This window comes from Gossypium raimondii, chromosome 7 (assembly GCF_025698545.1).
Source record: "Gossypium raimondii isolate GPD5lz chromosome 7, ASM2569854v1, whole genome shotgun sequence".
In the NCBI taxonomy this organism is placed as follows: domain Eukaryota; kingdom Viridiplantae; phylum Streptophyta; class Magnoliopsida; order Malvales; family Malvaceae; genus Gossypium; species Gossypium raimondii.
The window spans coordinates 42,149,705-42,166,039 of NC_068571.1; the positions used below are offsets into that span (position 1 = coordinate 42,149,705).

At 35.8% G+C, this 16,335-nt stretch overlaps 3 protein-coding genes and 1 pseudogene across 3 annotated transcripts; all 4 read right to left on the reverse strand.

The window, feature by feature from the left end:
- LOC105790456 (photosystem I reaction center subunit XI, chloroplastic) lies at positions 1-1,105 on the reverse strand. The gene is made up of 2 exons (XM_012618060.2): positions 837-1,105; positions 1-595 (listed from the first exon to the last, which is right to left on the reverse strand). Exons 1-2 carry the CDS (start codon positions 1,002-1,004, stop codon positions 104-106), a joined length of 660 nt encoding a protein of 219 aa, XP_012473514.1. The 5' UTR covers positions 1,005-1,105; the 3' UTR covers positions 1-103.
- Positions 1,106-2,233: 1,128 nt separating this feature from the next.
- LOC105790449 (FRIGIDA-like protein 3) lies at positions 2,234-6,851 on the reverse strand. The gene is made up of 4 exons (XM_012618050.2): positions 6,676-6,851; positions 3,892-4,907; positions 3,625-3,797; positions 2,234-2,848 (listed from the first exon to the last, which is right to left on the reverse strand). Exons 2-4 carry the CDS (start codon positions 4,895-4,897, stop codon positions 2,432-2,434), a joined length of 1,596 nt encoding a protein of 531 aa, XP_012473504.1. The 5' UTR covers positions 4,898-4,907; positions 6,676-6,851; the 3' UTR covers positions 2,234-2,431.
- A 962-nt stretch (positions 6,852-7,813) lies between these two features.
- On the reverse strand, positions 7,814-10,316 carry LOC105761674 (UDP-glycosyltransferase 74G1-like; annotated as a pseudogene).
- A 2,296-nt stretch (positions 10,317-12,612) lies between these two features.
- Positions 12,613-16,315, reverse strand: LOC105790443 (formin-like protein 1). Its single transcript, XM_012618040.2, has 4 exons — positions 14,390-16,315; positions 14,112-14,308; positions 13,791-14,035; positions 12,613-13,709 (listed from the first exon to the last, which is right to left on the reverse strand). The coding sequence occupies exons 1-4, from the start codon at positions 16,219-16,221 to the stop codon at positions 12,873-12,875; spliced, it is 3,111 nt and encodes a 1,036-aa protein (XP_012473494.1). The 5' UTR covers positions 16,222-16,315; the 3' UTR covers positions 12,613-12,872.
- Positions 16,316-16,335: the final 20 nt, after the last annotated feature.

Sequence of the window (16,335 nt, forward strand, 5' to 3'; positions counted from 1 at the left end):
TTAACAATTAATTATGGCATTGAAATATAAACTTAAGGATCATTAAACATAAGAGTTACAATCACTTGATTTGCATTACTTAAAACGCATAAAGACAATGATCTTATTTAAAGTAATAAGGAAGGTCAAGTACATAAAGAAGAAAATAAGCCCAAATAACACCAGATATTCCACCAAAAAAGAAACCTCCGCTAAACTTAGCCCATCCTTCAGCTGTTTGTAACTGGTCAGGCTCCTTCTTTCTCCCAGTCAAGGTTAAGCTTGGAGCTGTGGAAGGTTCACCTTCATTGAATGATGCAACACCATACATGGTTAAGCAAATGCTTAGGATTATAACTAAACCAGCAGCTGCTAATGAACCAGCTTGACCTGCAACAGCTGTGTTCCTTAAAGGACCAGCTTTGACAAATGGACCTACTAAGAGGAAACCATGGGCTAAACCAACTTCTATGCCTCTTAGAAGTGGGTTCACTGCTGTTCTATAAGCTGGAAGATTGGACAAGTACCAAGCAATTAAAGGACTTGATGTGATTGGTGTCTCTAGACTTCCAATGAATGGGTCACCATTAATGGGTTGAATTACTTGAAATGTTGGCTGCAAAAAAAAAAAAAAAACCCTTAATTCATCATTTATGAGAAAGTTGGATTGTATTTTTCTTTCACTATTTAAAAAATAGATAAATTAATTTCTGTACTATAGATGAAAAAGTGAATTAATCTACAAATTCCAATTATTTTTAGAGTAAAGAAAGTAAAATACAATCTATCTCCTTTCTAATACATATACGTCCACTATACATTTTATCCCGTAAATGGGTTTACGACCATTTGCTTACCTCGTCTGATTGAACAGCTTTGACAGTGAAACAGGGAGTTCGGGTCTTGCCGGGTGAGAATCTAAATGGGGCTCCGGAAATTCCCTTGGGGACAACCAGTTTTCCTGTAAGAGATGATGTAAAACTGCTCTTCAGCCGACCTGCCAATGGAGAAGAAGTGGTAGCCATTGAAGATCAAAGGGGACTCAAGAAGGAGAAACTTGGTAGAAAATATACAAGTAATAGAAGCCAAGGTAAAGTAAGAGGATATGAAGGCAAAGAGTATCTAATTCTGGGAAAGTTGTGGTTTAAGAAAGATGAGGTGTCAACATAGAATATTTTTATTGGATAGGAGAATGTATGAATCTTATCATCCATTACACCAAATATTGTACACATACTACAGATTTCTTTCGTTATTAGTTTTATCACTTCATTTTTGCCACTGCCTTTTTTATATATTCTGCTGGTTAAAAATTAGTTTGCTCAACTTCAACGTTTAAGCTGAATTATTTACTAATAGCTGTGGTAGTAATTTATTCTAGCTAGGAGTGTGCAAGTTGTCAAAATTAATAATAATAATAATAATAATAATAATAATAATAAACTACACCTAAATTTAATTTTTAATCACTAAATTTCCAAAAGTTAAGTCATTTGACTATTTACATACTATTACATCAACCATTTCCTTTTTTTGTTACAATTCGATTTTCTTTTAAATAAACAATTTTAAACATTATAGATTTACAAACCAAATTACAAACAATTTTTTTCAATTTCCAATACTGATGTCAAATCACAATTTGAATATAATATATCTTTTTCTACTCGTCGATGAACATTAATCAATCGTATCGATCATTAAATAGTCACTTAAAACTCGCTAACCAAACCTTTAAAAAAAAGTCAAATCCAATAATTTAAATAATTTTTTTTAAATAATTAACTTAAATGAAAACTTTTTTATAACCTTTTAAAATTAAATAATCTAGACGTAAATTTACTAATAATATAATGACCATACAAGTTGTAAAAAAAAAAATATTAGTTTGCTGTTATTGGTGTTATGAGGTGGTGAACTGCATTGGTGTTAGACTGAGGCAGTGGACTGATCCAGCTGCTTGTCCATGCTTGGTGTTTGGGCCTGAGTTTTTTTTTTGTTACCAACATCCCTCATCGCAAGTATTCTCTAAAGAGATAAAGCGATTAACCACAAAAATGTGCTGCATTCCCGTTCCGATAAAAAAGGATGAACCCCAACCCCAGCTAGCCATTGTTGTGTGTATATATAGGATAAGAATATTATCCTGTTAGAATACACCATGTAGCATACCAAACACTTACCTGTGCAAATTCCACAATCCATACAAAACTAGGAGAAAAGAACAAAATATAAAAGAATAAAACAACGGATATACATATAAAAGAGTGCATATATATTAGAGGATCAAAATATCTTCGTCTACACCAGATTCAAATTAAACAGCACATTTTTTTTTCCATTTTTTGTTGTTTTTTTAAAATACTAAATCCATTCATACACTGCACCTGAAAGGTTAAAGCTAACAGCTAAAGTGAGAGGATCATAGTTACCTTTATGCCATGTTTGGGAATTAGTGAAGATACGGAGTCTGATACTGGTACCCGTTTCCGAAGTAGTTCCCGTGACTAGGAGTGAAGTTGTAGGTAGCAGAAGCAAGAAGAGAGTGGCTGTGGTTGTCAGCAGGTCCGGGGTAAACATAGGGTCTGTCATACACGTACTGCATGTACCTGTCAGTGACTCTCGGATAGAATGTTTTGTCAGCAGCTACGTTGGTGACTCGAGGACCATATCCGGCACCATTAGCACGAGGCCTCTTGGGTTGAGGCTTTGCAACTTCAGTTGCCCTTTTCTTGTCTGCTTTTGCTTTCTCTAACAGGAGAACTCGTTTCTGAAGTGGATCGACAGGGTATTGCTCCTCCAGATTATGTTCTTCAATGCACTTAATCACAGCCTTAAGAGCAGTCAATTCCCGTTCACTAACTTCAGTCTGAAAACACAGAAGCAAGTAGTGATTCATTTTCGAGAATGCAAAAATAATGGTCAGGCAAGACACAAGGGTGTAAGAATGGGTAAACTAGCCAGAAAGCAGGTCCAATCGGCTTCAGACAAGGCCTTGTGAGCAAAAATAATAAATAGGCGCTTGCCCATCAAACATGTTTAATAGTAGACATAACGATAAATTTAGCCCTCAACATTTACATTTTCTGTCAATTTGGCCGTTATTCTTTATTTTAACTAAATTTGACCCTTATTCTTTCAAAAAAAAGTCAAATTGCTTTTTTTAACGAAAATGATGACTAAAACATTACTTTTTAACATGGTTGGTGTGACAACTCGCATGGCAATCCATGTGCACATCATGCTAACATAACATCATTTCTTTTCTATGTCACATCAGCAAATAATTTAAAAATTATAAAAATTAAAAAAAATCAAAATTTAAATTAAAAATACAAAAAGTTCATAAAAATTCAAAAAAATTAGTATTGAGTTCACGTGGATTTTCATGCAGGCTGTTGTGTTTAAAAATTTAACATTTTAGTTAGTATTCTCGTTAAAAACATCATTTCAACTCTTTTTCAAAAGATTGATGATCAAATTTGACTCTTTTCAAAAGATTGAGGGAGTCAAATTTAGCTCAAAAAAAGAATAAGAGCCAAATTGACAAAAGATGTAAACGTTTAGGGCTAAATTTGACATTATAACTTAATAGCAAACCAAAATATATTTGGCCAGTAGTAGGCAAACCAATAAAAAACACACCTGGGCAGTGGGAGAGGCATTTCCAGGCTTTACAGGTGAAGAAGCTTTTCTAGCGTCCTTCAAGTAGTATTTCAGTAATGGTACAGGTGAAAACTGCTCTGTTAGCTCGAATCCAAAAGCCAGGTTAACTGCATCGATCTGCCTTCCATTTTTCACTAGAACTTCAATTACACCTAAATGATAAATAAAAGTTAATGTACGAATTAACCACATGCACTATAAATTAACCAGGTTACTTGTGCTAGTGTAAGTCGATACTGAACAAACCTGGCATTTTGTCAGATAAACCAAGGGAACGGCAGAGATCAGCTGCTTGTCGCCGACGAGAGACCATTGGTATCAGCCTTGAAAGTTCTTCTTCGTTGAAACCAGAAGCAATACCAAATGTATCGATAAGTTGCAGAAAAGCATGAGCTTCCAATGAGTTACCATTACTGGCATCCATGTCAAGAGCATCCAGCTTTGGTTTCCATTCCTCGGCAATTAGCTTTGCTTGTTCCTTAATATCTTCAGAGATCAAAGCCAAAACAGAAACCATATCCAGATTAGAAAGCAAGACACTAAGACATTCCATCAACATAATACAAGTTCGCCTAAGCCCCAATAGGTTTGCATCTTTCTTTCCATCAACTTCTGAAGGGTAAAATCCTTCCAACGATTCCAGGACCAAGCGAGCTGGACTTGCTGCAGCTTTCAACGCCCAAGGAATTTCCTCTTTCAGAGCAGCAAGGTTCTTACGATTATCTGAAATAAACTTCTGTAGTCCTTCCGAGTCCATTTCTTCACATAGTTTTACCAATTGAGGATAAGATTTCACCTCAAGATTTCCATTCTCAAAAGAACTTTTGATATCCTCAGGTTGTTTCTCCTCAACTGAGAGTTCACCATTATCTCCATTATCAGCAGGCTGCCCAGATGATAATTCCCTGTGCTTCTCTAAAGCATTAGTAATGGCAAAAACAGCAGCATCTCTCTTTTCTTGTAACCTCACCAATGAGGATTGTTCTTTAGCTACAACAGCTGCTTCACGTTTCTGTAGCATTTCTCGAGCTTTCCTTGTTTTTGTCTCGAATTCCTTTTCTTGGTCTTCCAACTCATGGAAGCGTCTCTTCAAGGACTTCTCAAGACCACTGAAATGTTCCTCAAGTTCTTTCCATCTTAGATTAAGTGTTAGAGCACGCTGACTTTCAAGTTCAGCAAATGCTTTTTGAAGCTGCTGTATCTTGGAGGCTGTCGAGCCTATGAGTGTTGCAACTGACTGTGAATCTTCCATGGCATAAAAACTGAAAGAGAAAGACATCAGCAAAACAAAAAATAAGAAACTGAATAACACGAAAGATAAAGCCTGACATAACCAAACATATCTTTTCTCTTTCAAATAATTGAACATTGCCTGTAACACTGATAACAAGTTACTAATAAAGCACAGCAATATAAACTGATGAAAATAAAGTAAAGAGCAACAAAACTAGGGGACTTGCATAGTTATAAGCAAAACTATGGAAAAATACTACAACTTGAATGCATGTATATCAAGAAAATGTCAACAACTACATTTGTAATCCACTGTAAGAACCATTTACAGATTCCTTAGCAGCCAACACTTTCATGATAAAAAACAAAAGGATCGGATTACTCATTAATGACACTTCCTACCGTTATTAACATTTCCTTTCCACACTTTCACGATAAGAAACAAAGTCAATTAAGACGTGGCTACACATCCTTCAAAATTTTGCAGTATTGAGACCACATGGATACAAAAGATGAGCATTTAATGTTTCAGTATTCACAAGAAGGGACAGGGTTTCGGGAGAATCTGCTGCTCACTTGATCCATTGTACAAGTTGTACTTATTAGCCACAACACAGAATGGGGGTACGTCTAGTCACATCAATGCCAAATATTTTATACTAAAGTGAGCTGCAATCCTTCACTCTAAATAAATAAAAAAAGGGAAAGAAAGCGGCATCTCAAGTTATCCCTATCTGATCCCTCACCCGCTCACCAACGACAAGTCACAGCATAAAATAGACATACTGTGGAAAAAGTTAGCAGAACTACCAAGTCACTAAACAAAATTTCCCATTATGATCCTACTAGACCCATTGTCTAAAAGAAAAGTAGCACTATTGAGTGGACAACAGGAAAAGTAAAAACAAAAAAACACGCCATGAATAACAGTTCCATCCACTAAAAAGACAGACTCCGGTTGACAATCCCGGGAATTTTTTTCTACATATATTTCTAACTCGGTTCCACAACTATGATAGTATTCCTTCGTTAATATCCATCAACAATTTCTAAAAGAAGCAAGTTTACCTTGGATCAGAACAAGATTTCATCCTCAAACAACAAATATTACAACATGAAACAGACTTCTAGTAATCCTCTCACAACAATAACACTTTCCCAAAAGAAAGACCACAAATGATCTAAGCTCCATGTTGGAAGATAATGATTTTCAGAAAATCCAAATTCATTCCTACTTTTCTCTACTTCCCCATTCTAAATGGCTCGACTCAATAAGGACCACTTAAAAATAAGTACCCAAATTTAATTTAATACAACTATCACTTACAATTTCAGCATTATTATGTTCATAGTAAATATACCTTTATTGCAATAAATAGAAAACAAACCCCATTTCAAACCCTACACAAATCCTACAAATAAGCCTTCAAGACAAAAGAGAAATAGATATAAAGTGAGAGAGAGATCCAGCTTAACCCTAGAAAGCCTAAATACAGAGAAGCATATAATTTTACATTAAAGAAGTAAATGCTCTCACCAGTGATTTTACAAGCTTCAATTTCACATAAAACACACCACCAACCCCTAGATCCTAAACCCTAAACCAAGAAAAAAACCCACCAAACCCTCTAAAAAAGCACAATCAGCACAAAGCAAATAAAAACACGAAATTTAACAGTTCAAGACATGGGATTCCAGAAGCATAAAAAAGTCAACAAATTTAAAAGAAAATAGTGCCGATCTGGAGAGAAAATGAAAACGAAAAGAAAGGAATAAAAAAGTAAAGAGGAAATTTACCTGACTTGATTCAAAGGGAAATGGAGTGATAAACTGACCTAATTCGACTAATCCGATGGAGATTTCGAATTATTAATCCATTTTTCTTTCTTTTCTTTTTTTTTTTTGGGGGAGGTTCAAAAGAGGGGATATGTGTGGCTGCTAAGCTACTGTTCTTCAATCCCTACGAGAGAAAGAGAGAGCAAAAGAGAGGAAAGTGAAGGTAAAAAAGCTAAGGTTTTTATATTAAGCAATGCAGTGTGAGTCAGTGCTTGTTTTTTGGTTTTTTTTTTTAATTGGAGCACTCTCGAATTTTGCTATCGGACATTAAAGCATTTACGCGTGGAAGGGGTGTGGTGTTAGTGAAAATTGAGGGGTGCTCTTAAAGTATGCCACGTGTGGTTCAGACAAAGATTTTGAGTTTTTGACCCATGTTTTCTTGTATCTAAGATCATAAGATCTTGTCGGAATAAATTGAACGTGCTGGGCTTGGCCCAATAACAAAAGTAATGGATAATGCACACATCTTAAAAACATTATTTGCACTAGAGGTCCTCAAAGTACGATCAGATTTTAAATCAGTCCCAAAATTTTAAATTGTTCTAATTTAATCCAAAATGATTAGTATCACTTAGATGAGATCCTCTGTTTTCACCATTCCTTTCTTTTCTTTTACATAATAAATACAATTTTTTTGTATTTACAATTAATATAATGTTATTTAATTCTATTACTTTTATAAAAAAATTAAAAATTTTTATATAACTAAAATACCAAAAAGTCATATTTTAAATTATAAACAATATTTTATTACAAATAATTTATAAAATATTGAACTGATTAATAATTAATATTTTAATAATAAATTTTCTTTCTTCTATTCTTTTTCTTATCTATTTCTTGTTTTTTTATTTTTTAAAGGTACTTAAATTGTACATATTTCTCATCTTTGGTATTTAATTTTTTTAAAACCTAAACTAACTTTTCATGACCCAAGTGACCCTTCATTAGAAAAAAAACAACCAATTAAAAGCTATCATGTTATAAAAACAAATAAGCATTATTTTGTAATTAATGCATGGATTTTATAGCTAAATTACATTAGAAAAATGCATGCATGCATGAATTTTTTTTTATTTATAAAGGAGGTCGTAACATATTAATTTTCAAGTAATTTAGCTATAAATTCATCAATGTTTTTATCTGAAATTCCACCTTCTTCGACTGCCTTTTTAGCCAAATTCTTCCATTTGATTGTATTCATCTTAATCTCTTTACCCTTTTCTCCATTTACCAATTCGTTTAAGCACCGCTCGATCGTCTCTTTCGTCGCTAAATCATTCTGATTTCGCTGACCCGTAATCCCAATGCCCCATACATCCTCCACTAGCTTCGCATTTGTGATCTGATCGGTCTAAAACGGCATCTCCAACATCAGAACACCAAGACTCAACGCTTCGAGAACGGAATTCAAGCCGCAATAATGGGTGAGAAAACAACATATATCAAGTCGTGAGACAACACCTCGAGTTGATTGCACCAAGTCACCACCAAGCCTTTCTCCTTAGTTTCCTCTAAGAAATGGGTTGGGAGTTAGGCCATTTCGGTTGTTTCCCTTACGACCCATAAGAAGTTACAATCGCTGCCTTTCAAGGCCAAAGCTAGCTCTTGCATTTCGTTGGCTTCCGGTGATGCAAGGCTTCCGAATGAGACGTACACGACTGAGCCGTTTGGCTTGCCGTTTAGCCAACTCCGACAAGCATCTGTCTCTGGATTGAAGATATTCATGCCGTAGTCTTTGTCGTCGTCAAGTCGTTTGTCTAAGTACATTGATGGAATTGTTGGTCCTATTGTCATTACGTTCCAAAAACTTGACATCCAATCCACCACCTAATCAACAATCAGTTAGTAATTAAGTTGATAATTATGAATGAAAATACCTTAATCCAAAATCAATTCAAATTTAAATTTAATTCAATCTAATTTGATCATTAAAATCAACAGTCTAAGCTTATCCGACCTATACTTTTGAATTAATGAAATTATTTGAATATGAAATTTATCTAAACTCGAAAGAATTTGGACCAGTAGTCTAAAATAATTTAAACATTAAACGATTTAAAATTTTTTTTAAAAAAAACCTCAAGTCTCAAACTCAAATGATTCAGAACCAAAACAATCCAAACTTGAGACAAATCAAATCAAAGTTTATTCAAACCCAAAACTAAACAAATCAAAATTATTCAAAAATTTCAAAACTCAAATTGATCCGAGCCAAATTGTTCTAACCCAAAAACCAATCTAATTTACCCAATTGATAAGTGTATATGAAGTTAATAATTACCAACGTATATCTAACAATATGACCTAGACTCAGAAATTCAACTTATCAATCTGATTTGGCCAAAAATTAGAAACAATTTAAAAATGGTCCAACTTGAACTTGAATTGACCCAAACTTAAAATGACCGAAACTTGAAATGATCTAAATCCAAAGTTACTTGACTAGATAACTCAAGCCTAAGAGTGTAAATGGCTAGTACTCACAAATTATTCAAGTTCGAGTCAGAAAAAAAAATCAAATTTAATTTAGTAATTATTGGCCAAACTCTAGCTCTAATAGTTCGAGCGGGCAATCGAGTTGAATTCGAGCACTATAATGCTCGATTTCAACAGCTCGGAAGCGTCATCAAGTTTTTTATTTTAATATATTTTTATATTATATTAAAAGAGTTTATGCTAGAATGAATTTAATCAAACTTAAGTTCAAAATTAAGTAGCAAAATAGATATATAAACTCAATCAAACTTAAAGACGAGTAACTCAATTATGTTTTAAGCCGAACTCAAACTTAAAATTATTAGATGGATTAAACTTTGAAATTCAAATGAAGAATTTAATATTATTTTAATTTCACACGGCTAAGTTACACTCCTACTTGAGTTTCAAACCGGAATAGTACTCAAAATTAATCCGAAGCAAAAGGAGTAGTATTAAGAAAGGACATACCTCCTCTAATTCGTAAAAATGTTAAAAAACACCCAGTCAGCTCCATCTACGTTCTCAAACTGTTTCACAATAACATCAAACCAAGCCGACTGCGGTTCATAATCAGAAATAAACGACGGCAGCTCCGAAACTTGAAGCAGAGGCAATCCAGGGAGTGAAACATTAACCTCTGGAAGCAGTGGCAGCTGAAGAATCCCCTTACTAACATGGTAATACACATTGTTCACAGCACAAGATTGGGTGAAAAACACAGCCGACGGTATCCCAAACTGCTTTGCAACGTCCAACGCCCATCGTAAGAACCCATCGTAGACAAGAACAGGACGATCGCCAGTATCGACGAGTTTCTTAATTAAAGTTACCAAGCTGTTAGAACCCACGGAACAAAACGTTTGAAGGTAAACTTTGGTGCTAGGGGCCTGGTTAGAGCCGCCTTCGTCGAAGCCGTCGGATATGGTTTCGAGGTCGGCGGAGGTGGTGGAGCATGGGTTGGGAAAGAAGGATTGGAGATGAAGACGGTGGTGACTAAGGTGGTTTTGATGCCTTTGGAGACTAAGCGTTTTGCGAAATGGGACATGGGGGTTATGTGGCCTTGGACTGGGAATGGGAAGATTAACATGGGGTAAATTTCTGGTTTTATTTTCTTCTCCCATTGTGGTCTCTCTTTACTCTCAGTTTTGCACTTTTGCTTCTTCCCTGGTGTCCATGTGTATATATATACTCCCCTCCCATAACGACGGCTTCTCCATTTCTCATAAATAACATGGTAGGTAAGAACTATTAATTATTAGGATAAATTATATTATGATGGTTTTTTTATATAGTTGTGATTCAATCTCTATAATTTTATTTTTACAATTAATATCTATTATTTAACTCGTTTAATTTTTTTAAATTTTAAAATTTGAATCCTATTAAATGGTAGCAATGTTTTTTTTTTTTTGAATCAAAAAAATGGTAGCAATGTTATTTGAATCAGATCGGGTCTATCAATTAGATCGAGAATCAATTAGGGTACCAATTTAAATAGGGGCTTTAAATCAATTGACCTAGAAATCAATACGAACCAATTGAACCAAGCAAAAACTAATTGAACCAGATTTTTTAATTATTAGTATTTTTTGAATTCTTAATAATTTTTTAATTGGACTAGTTGGACCAGCGAATCGATGATCAAACCGGGTCAGTCCAATTTAAAAAAATAAATAAATAATAGTTGTTAAATTCATTAAGTTTTGTTATTTCCAAAATCTTATGCATCAAATATATGAGAATGGATTGTATGAAACTATGATTCCACGCCATTCTTATCCCTTTGCAATAGAAGAATGGCAAATCAGATTTTTTCTCCTGATTTTTAACTTTTTCCTATTGAAAAAATTCAAATGGAGAATTGGATTTGAATTTTTTAGTAGGAAAAAGTTGAAAATCTGGAGGAAAATTTGATTTGTCATTCTCTTATCGCGAAGGGATAAAGATGTCGTGAAATCACAGTTTCATACAATTCATTTTGTTGTGAATCGACCCGATTAAGCAACGAACAAGTGAAAATAGCAAAAGAAATTGAGAATTTGAACCCACAAATTTAACGTAGAAAAATCCCTCCAAAGAGAATAAAAATCATAGATAAAGATAATATCACTATAATGGCAAAAGAACGAATAGTATAAAAGATGAAGATAAAAACTAAACCCCAAAAACAAATAACCCTCAAAACGTAAACACAAAAGTTCTAATATCTAATTGGTATATTTTATGAGGTCATAAAAGAACATATTTATAGGCTAAATTCATAGGTGAAATAATAATAAAATAATCTAGACTAATCGAATTTGATTGAAACAAATTCTAAACTAATCGAGTTTGATTGAAACAAATAAACAGAATTTAACTGGAAGATTATTTTTCAAATTTGACTGAAATAGGGGTCATACTTAACACATTCTCTGCACGGGAAAGGATTGTATGAAAATGTGATTGAGTAAAATCACAGTTTCATATAATGTATTCTTTGTAAAATAATTATATTTGCAGCTTAATTATGGTTTTAGTCCATCCAACTTAAATTTTGAGATTTAATTTGGCATAATTTCAAGGATGAAACTAGAAATTTTGCATTAGGAGGTTGAGATAAATTATAAGCTTGGAGAGATCAAGAATACAAGGCATTAATGAGAATTTTTTTTAAAAACATGAGTCTAATTAAAATTTTTAAAGAGGAGCTGAGGGTTGATTTTTAGCTCGATTGACATAGGCATCGTTATCAATGCAGGAGGATATAAGTTCGAGCACGCTGAAACGCATTATTTACCTATTTATGGGCATTATTCATGCTATCTCAGCTTATTATTTTCATATATTAGTTTAAAAAAAGTCAATAACTTTAGTGCCCTACATTTTGAGGATTGAACCATATCTCGGTTGACACTATTGTTGCAACAATTAGTGATTTAGGCAAATATAATCTTCCAATTTAAAAGTTTGCGAGCGACCATGAATAGTAGAAATTATATTAAAAAATCGCAATTCAAAAAGTATAGGGATAAGAATTATTCAATTAGAGAACATAGATTAAATTTATATCTAGTACAAAAATCATAATAAAACCTAACTCTTACCATTTAGTATAAAATTAAAATTGATTGATTCGAAAAATTTAAAAACTAAAATTAATCAACGGTTAAATCCACCATTTATACAGCATGAAATTCAATCTGTCATATTCTTATATATTAAAAAAATATATGAAAAAGCACAAATAAACTTAAAAATCCAACACTTGAATATAATTGAACATTTTTCCTTCGGTAATTTGGCTTGATGTTGAGCTGCAGCCAAGGTCATCAATGGGAGAAGAGGCGGCTAATGTTTCTTTTTAAAGACTCTAATTAGAGGAGGGCGGCTAATAATGTTTTTAGATGCTGAAATGAGCAAAGGACGGCTTTCCCATGGTAATAATTTTGTTTTTTGATCATCATCATAATAAATTTTCTAAATTTAGCCTCTCCTACATTAGATCTATAAAACATAAAGTGTTCCCAAAATATTGTACATGAATCTATATACAAATATGGAAAAATAAGAAAAATGATAAATTACAAACACCTAACATGCCAATCACCTCTTCCTTTTTCTTGAAATATTCGTGTCTGACATAGAAAAATCGCGTGTCCTAGTTCGTTTTTGACCTGATTTTAAGCTGCAAATGACTAAGATGGTGCAGTTTCATCGTCAGAATCATAGTGTGGGTTCCCTTGAAATCCAGGAAAAGCTTGTTGCATCATTGGATTTACTGGAACTGGGAATGTTTGTTGCATCATTGGGTTCACTGGGACTGGAAATTTATGCGCAGAACTAACAATGGTTCGTTCGTTTATCGTCCCCACTTCCTTACAGACTCGATCAAGAACCGTAAGGAAATCCCTCACCACCATGAAGATTCTAAAGGGATGAGCTTCTTCCTTTGCTGAATTCCCATGGAAGTATTCAGTAATCTCCTTGACTAGTGATAGTGCTAGCCTTTCATGTGCTTGAATCCTTGGGATTTCCTGTTCAGCCATTTTCATAAACTGGTTCATTGATTCCGAAAATTTCTCTTTGCTCTCATCCAACCCCATTGTTTCGTTTAACCGTAGGACGTCACTGATGTTTTCGAGGCCTCTAGAAAGCTTGGAGACATCACTACTGAGTGCCTCTGAATCCATTGCAGCTGCTTTTTTAACATTGGTGAGCTCTGAACTAAGACCTGAAACGACTTGTAAACCGAGTTTTCTACACCGAGCATCTTCGGTTAAAGTGGAGTTTGGTGTTTGGTTGGTATTCGAAAGACGAGCACCCTCGGCTCTAAGGATTTCTTGCACGACGAAATGTAGGAGTGTTGTCTTACCATCAGCACCCTTGACATCAATAAGTTTAAGGAGTGTATCGAGTTTAAAGGCTTGTGCATCGCCCCGATTCGTCCCGACATTCATCCGGTTCCCGGTCTTGAGTACTGCCTCTAGCAGCTTCAAAAACATCCTACTGTTTCTCAGTTCATCACAAGCCGCCTACGAAAAGGAAAAAAAACACACAATGTCATTTTAGTCCATTGCAAAATAGATCGAAACGATGGAATCGAGCCGAATTACCTCTAGAGTTTCGAAAGAGTTCTTAAGGTACTCAACTTCAGACTCGAAATTAGCTACGTACAACATCGCATCGACCCGTTTAAATGCAAAGGGTATATCGAGAACCATCTTCAAGAATCTCTCAGCTGGACCGAGCTTAACAGGTGAATCATCTTTATACTCCTTCAATTTACATTCTTCTTCCATTGTTGGTGCCATTCTCAATAAACTTTCAAGAAATCCAGTCCCAAGTGTATCTAGATTACCTGTAAATCACCATAGATATGAAACTTAGAACCAAACATTTCACAATACATATCATCTTATAATGCCATTTTGTACCTTCTAAAAGTGCTTCAGAAACTTCCTCCAATGTCACATTGAGTGCTTTCAATAAAATTGCAATGTTCTGTGCCTTTTTGGGATCCAATACTCTATTCTCTTCGTTTGGTAATGGAAGAACGGACCGCGGTGTCGTTTGATTCGGTTTCGAGTTCGGATTTACGACGAATAGTGTTTCGATCATCTCTTCATTCAACCTGCAGAAACCAAATTGTTAGAATCACATGGAAGGACTGAACTGAATTCAAGTAAAAGAACTAAACAAGTGGAATTGTTACTTGAATGAGCTTGATCTAAGGTGATCCCACACCATTTCACGACCAGAGCTAGCTCGTACTTTATCCCAATGTAATGGCTTTAACTTGGGTTTTAAACCTTCCTCCTGTTCTTCCATTATAAACGGTGTTGAAGAGGGTGTTAATGGAGGCAGCGGCTTTGATGTTTGTTGTGCAAAAGATACTGATGGAACTGGTTTTTCCCAGAGCCGTCGTTGCTTTGGAGGTGGAGGAGGTGGCGGAGGAGGCGGTGGAGATAAGATAGGTTTCTGTAAAGCTTTGTTAAGTCTTAAAGGAGATGATTCAGGGCTTTTTTCTAAAACTCTTTCTGGTGATGAAGAAGCCAAAGATGATAAAGAAGGGGCTTTACTGTAAAAATCAGGCTTCAATGGTGACATTTCTGGGCTTTCCTCGAAAGCTCTGTTTAACAATGGTGAATTTAAAGCTCTGTCTGGGGATGTAGAAGCTGAACAAACTGAAGGATCGTTGCTTTGAGAGTCTTTAGTACCAGGTGAAGCTAAAATCAATGGAGCTTTCATGTTTTGAACGAAATCCTTGAAGTTTTTAATCGATTCATCGAGCTTTTCGATCAACACTCTGTTTGGAGAAGACAGTGAAGGTGATGATGAATCAGGGTTTTCAACCAATGCCGGGGACGGTGAAGGAGGTTCCATGTTTGGTTCGTTTGATTCTCTTATGAACACTCTATCTGGTGATGTGGAGATCAATGACAACGATGGAGACCGTATGGTTCCATTAATGGATGCATTTGAAACTCGTGGTGAATCAATTAAAATCCTCTCCGGTGAAGCTTGAGTTTGCACGAGTTGTGGAGATTTCGGGTCGGGCCATCGGGAACTAAAACTAGCCGGCGGGGAAATACTAAGTGAACGAGACCTGGCCGGAGAACCCGAACTGGAAGATGAACACGAACAAGTACTACTAGATTCAATGGTTTTCGCCGCCGTGAAGACCCTTCTTGACCCGGATCCGGTTCCGGTCGAACTATCACGCCCGCCCAATGACCCTCTCGGCGAATAAAACACCTCTTCTTCATCATCATCATCTTCTTCTTCTGTACCGGACTCTACTACACCGTCCCGACAGTTCCGACCGGTGTTCTGTCGGGACAGAGGCGGCAATGGGTGGAGCTCCGGAGAGTACATTTTTGTCTGATCTAACTCGTCATTGCCCGGAGAGTCACCGGAACCGTCGTCGAACCGGCCTTGTGAGTTCACCACAGTTCCCAAATAAAGGAACTCGGAACTGGTCGTCGACGTTGTTCTCACCTTACGAGCACCGGCGGTATTGTTATTATTGTTATTGTCATTGTGGTTGTACTGGCATGCCCTACTGCTATTATCCGACGTTACGGTCTTGTTATCTTCAAAGCAGTCACGTCTCGGCCCACGTTGTCTACAATAGACAAAAACGATAATAGCGGCGACAATGGAGGCGGAAGCGACGGCGGCGATAGCAAGGATAACGAGTTTCTGGGAATTATGTTTGGGGGTGGGAGTGTGAGGGATGACAAGGGAGGAAATATTGGCGGGAAACGAAGCGAAAGTGGAAGGAGGAGGAGGCGGAGGAGCGGAAGGGAAGGAAGGGAAAAATGGGGAACCTGGAGGAGAAGTGGCGGCGGAGGAAGATAAAGTGTATTTGGGGTTGGGTGGAGATGGAGGAGGTGGAAGAGAAGGTGGTTCAGAGGAAAGAGTGGAGTATGGTTCATGGAGGAGCCTACGATTAGGAACTTGAAGTGCTTCACATGATGAAAATGACCACCATAAAAGGAAGAAGAAACAGCCGCCGGCGGCAGAGGAGGTGGAGGAAAGCATGGTGGTCTTTTGCAGGTTTAAGAGAAAGGAGACATGCAGAGACAAAGGGATTGATTCATGGTATCAGTTACTAGTTGAAGTAGAAGATTTGTGATGGGTTACGAAGAAATTTTA

Excerpts from the sequence above, each read along its gene's own strand:
- LOC105790449 (XM_012618050.2), bottom strand. The coding sequence starts at position 4,897 with ATGGAAGATTCACAGTCAGTTGCAACACTCATAGGCTCGACAGCCTCC. Across the intron at positions 3,798-3,891 it reads TTTATCTGACAAAATGCCAG|GTGTAATTGAAGTTCTAGTG; the intron begins GTTTGTTCAGTA and ends TTTATCATTTAG. Across the intron at positions 2,849-3,624 it reads ATGCCTCTCCCACTGCCCAG|ACTGAAGTTAGTGAACGGGA; the intron begins GTGTGTTTTTTA and ends CTGTGTTTTCAG.
- LOC105790456 (XM_012618060.2), bottom strand. The coding sequence starts at position 1,004 with ATGGCTACCACTTCTTCTCCATTGGCAGGTCGGCTGAAGAGCAGTTTT. Across the intron at positions 596-836 it reads AAGCTGTTCAATCAGACGAG|CCAACATTTCAAGTAATTCA; the intron begins GTAAGCAAATGG and ends TTTTTTTTGCAG.
- LOC105790443 (XM_012618040.2), bottom strand. The coding sequence starts at position 16,221 with ATGCTTTCCTCCACCTCCTCTGCCGCCGGCGGCTGTTTCTTCTTCCTT. Across the intron at positions 14,309-14,389 it reads CTTAGATCAAGCTCATTCAA|GTTGAATGAAGAGATGATCG; the intron begins GTAACAATTCCA and ends TGGTTTCTGCAG. Across the intron at positions 13,710-13,790 it reads ACTCTTTCGAAACTCTAGAG|GCGGCTTGTGATGAACTGAG; the intron begins GTAATTCGGCTC and ends TCCTTTTCGTAG.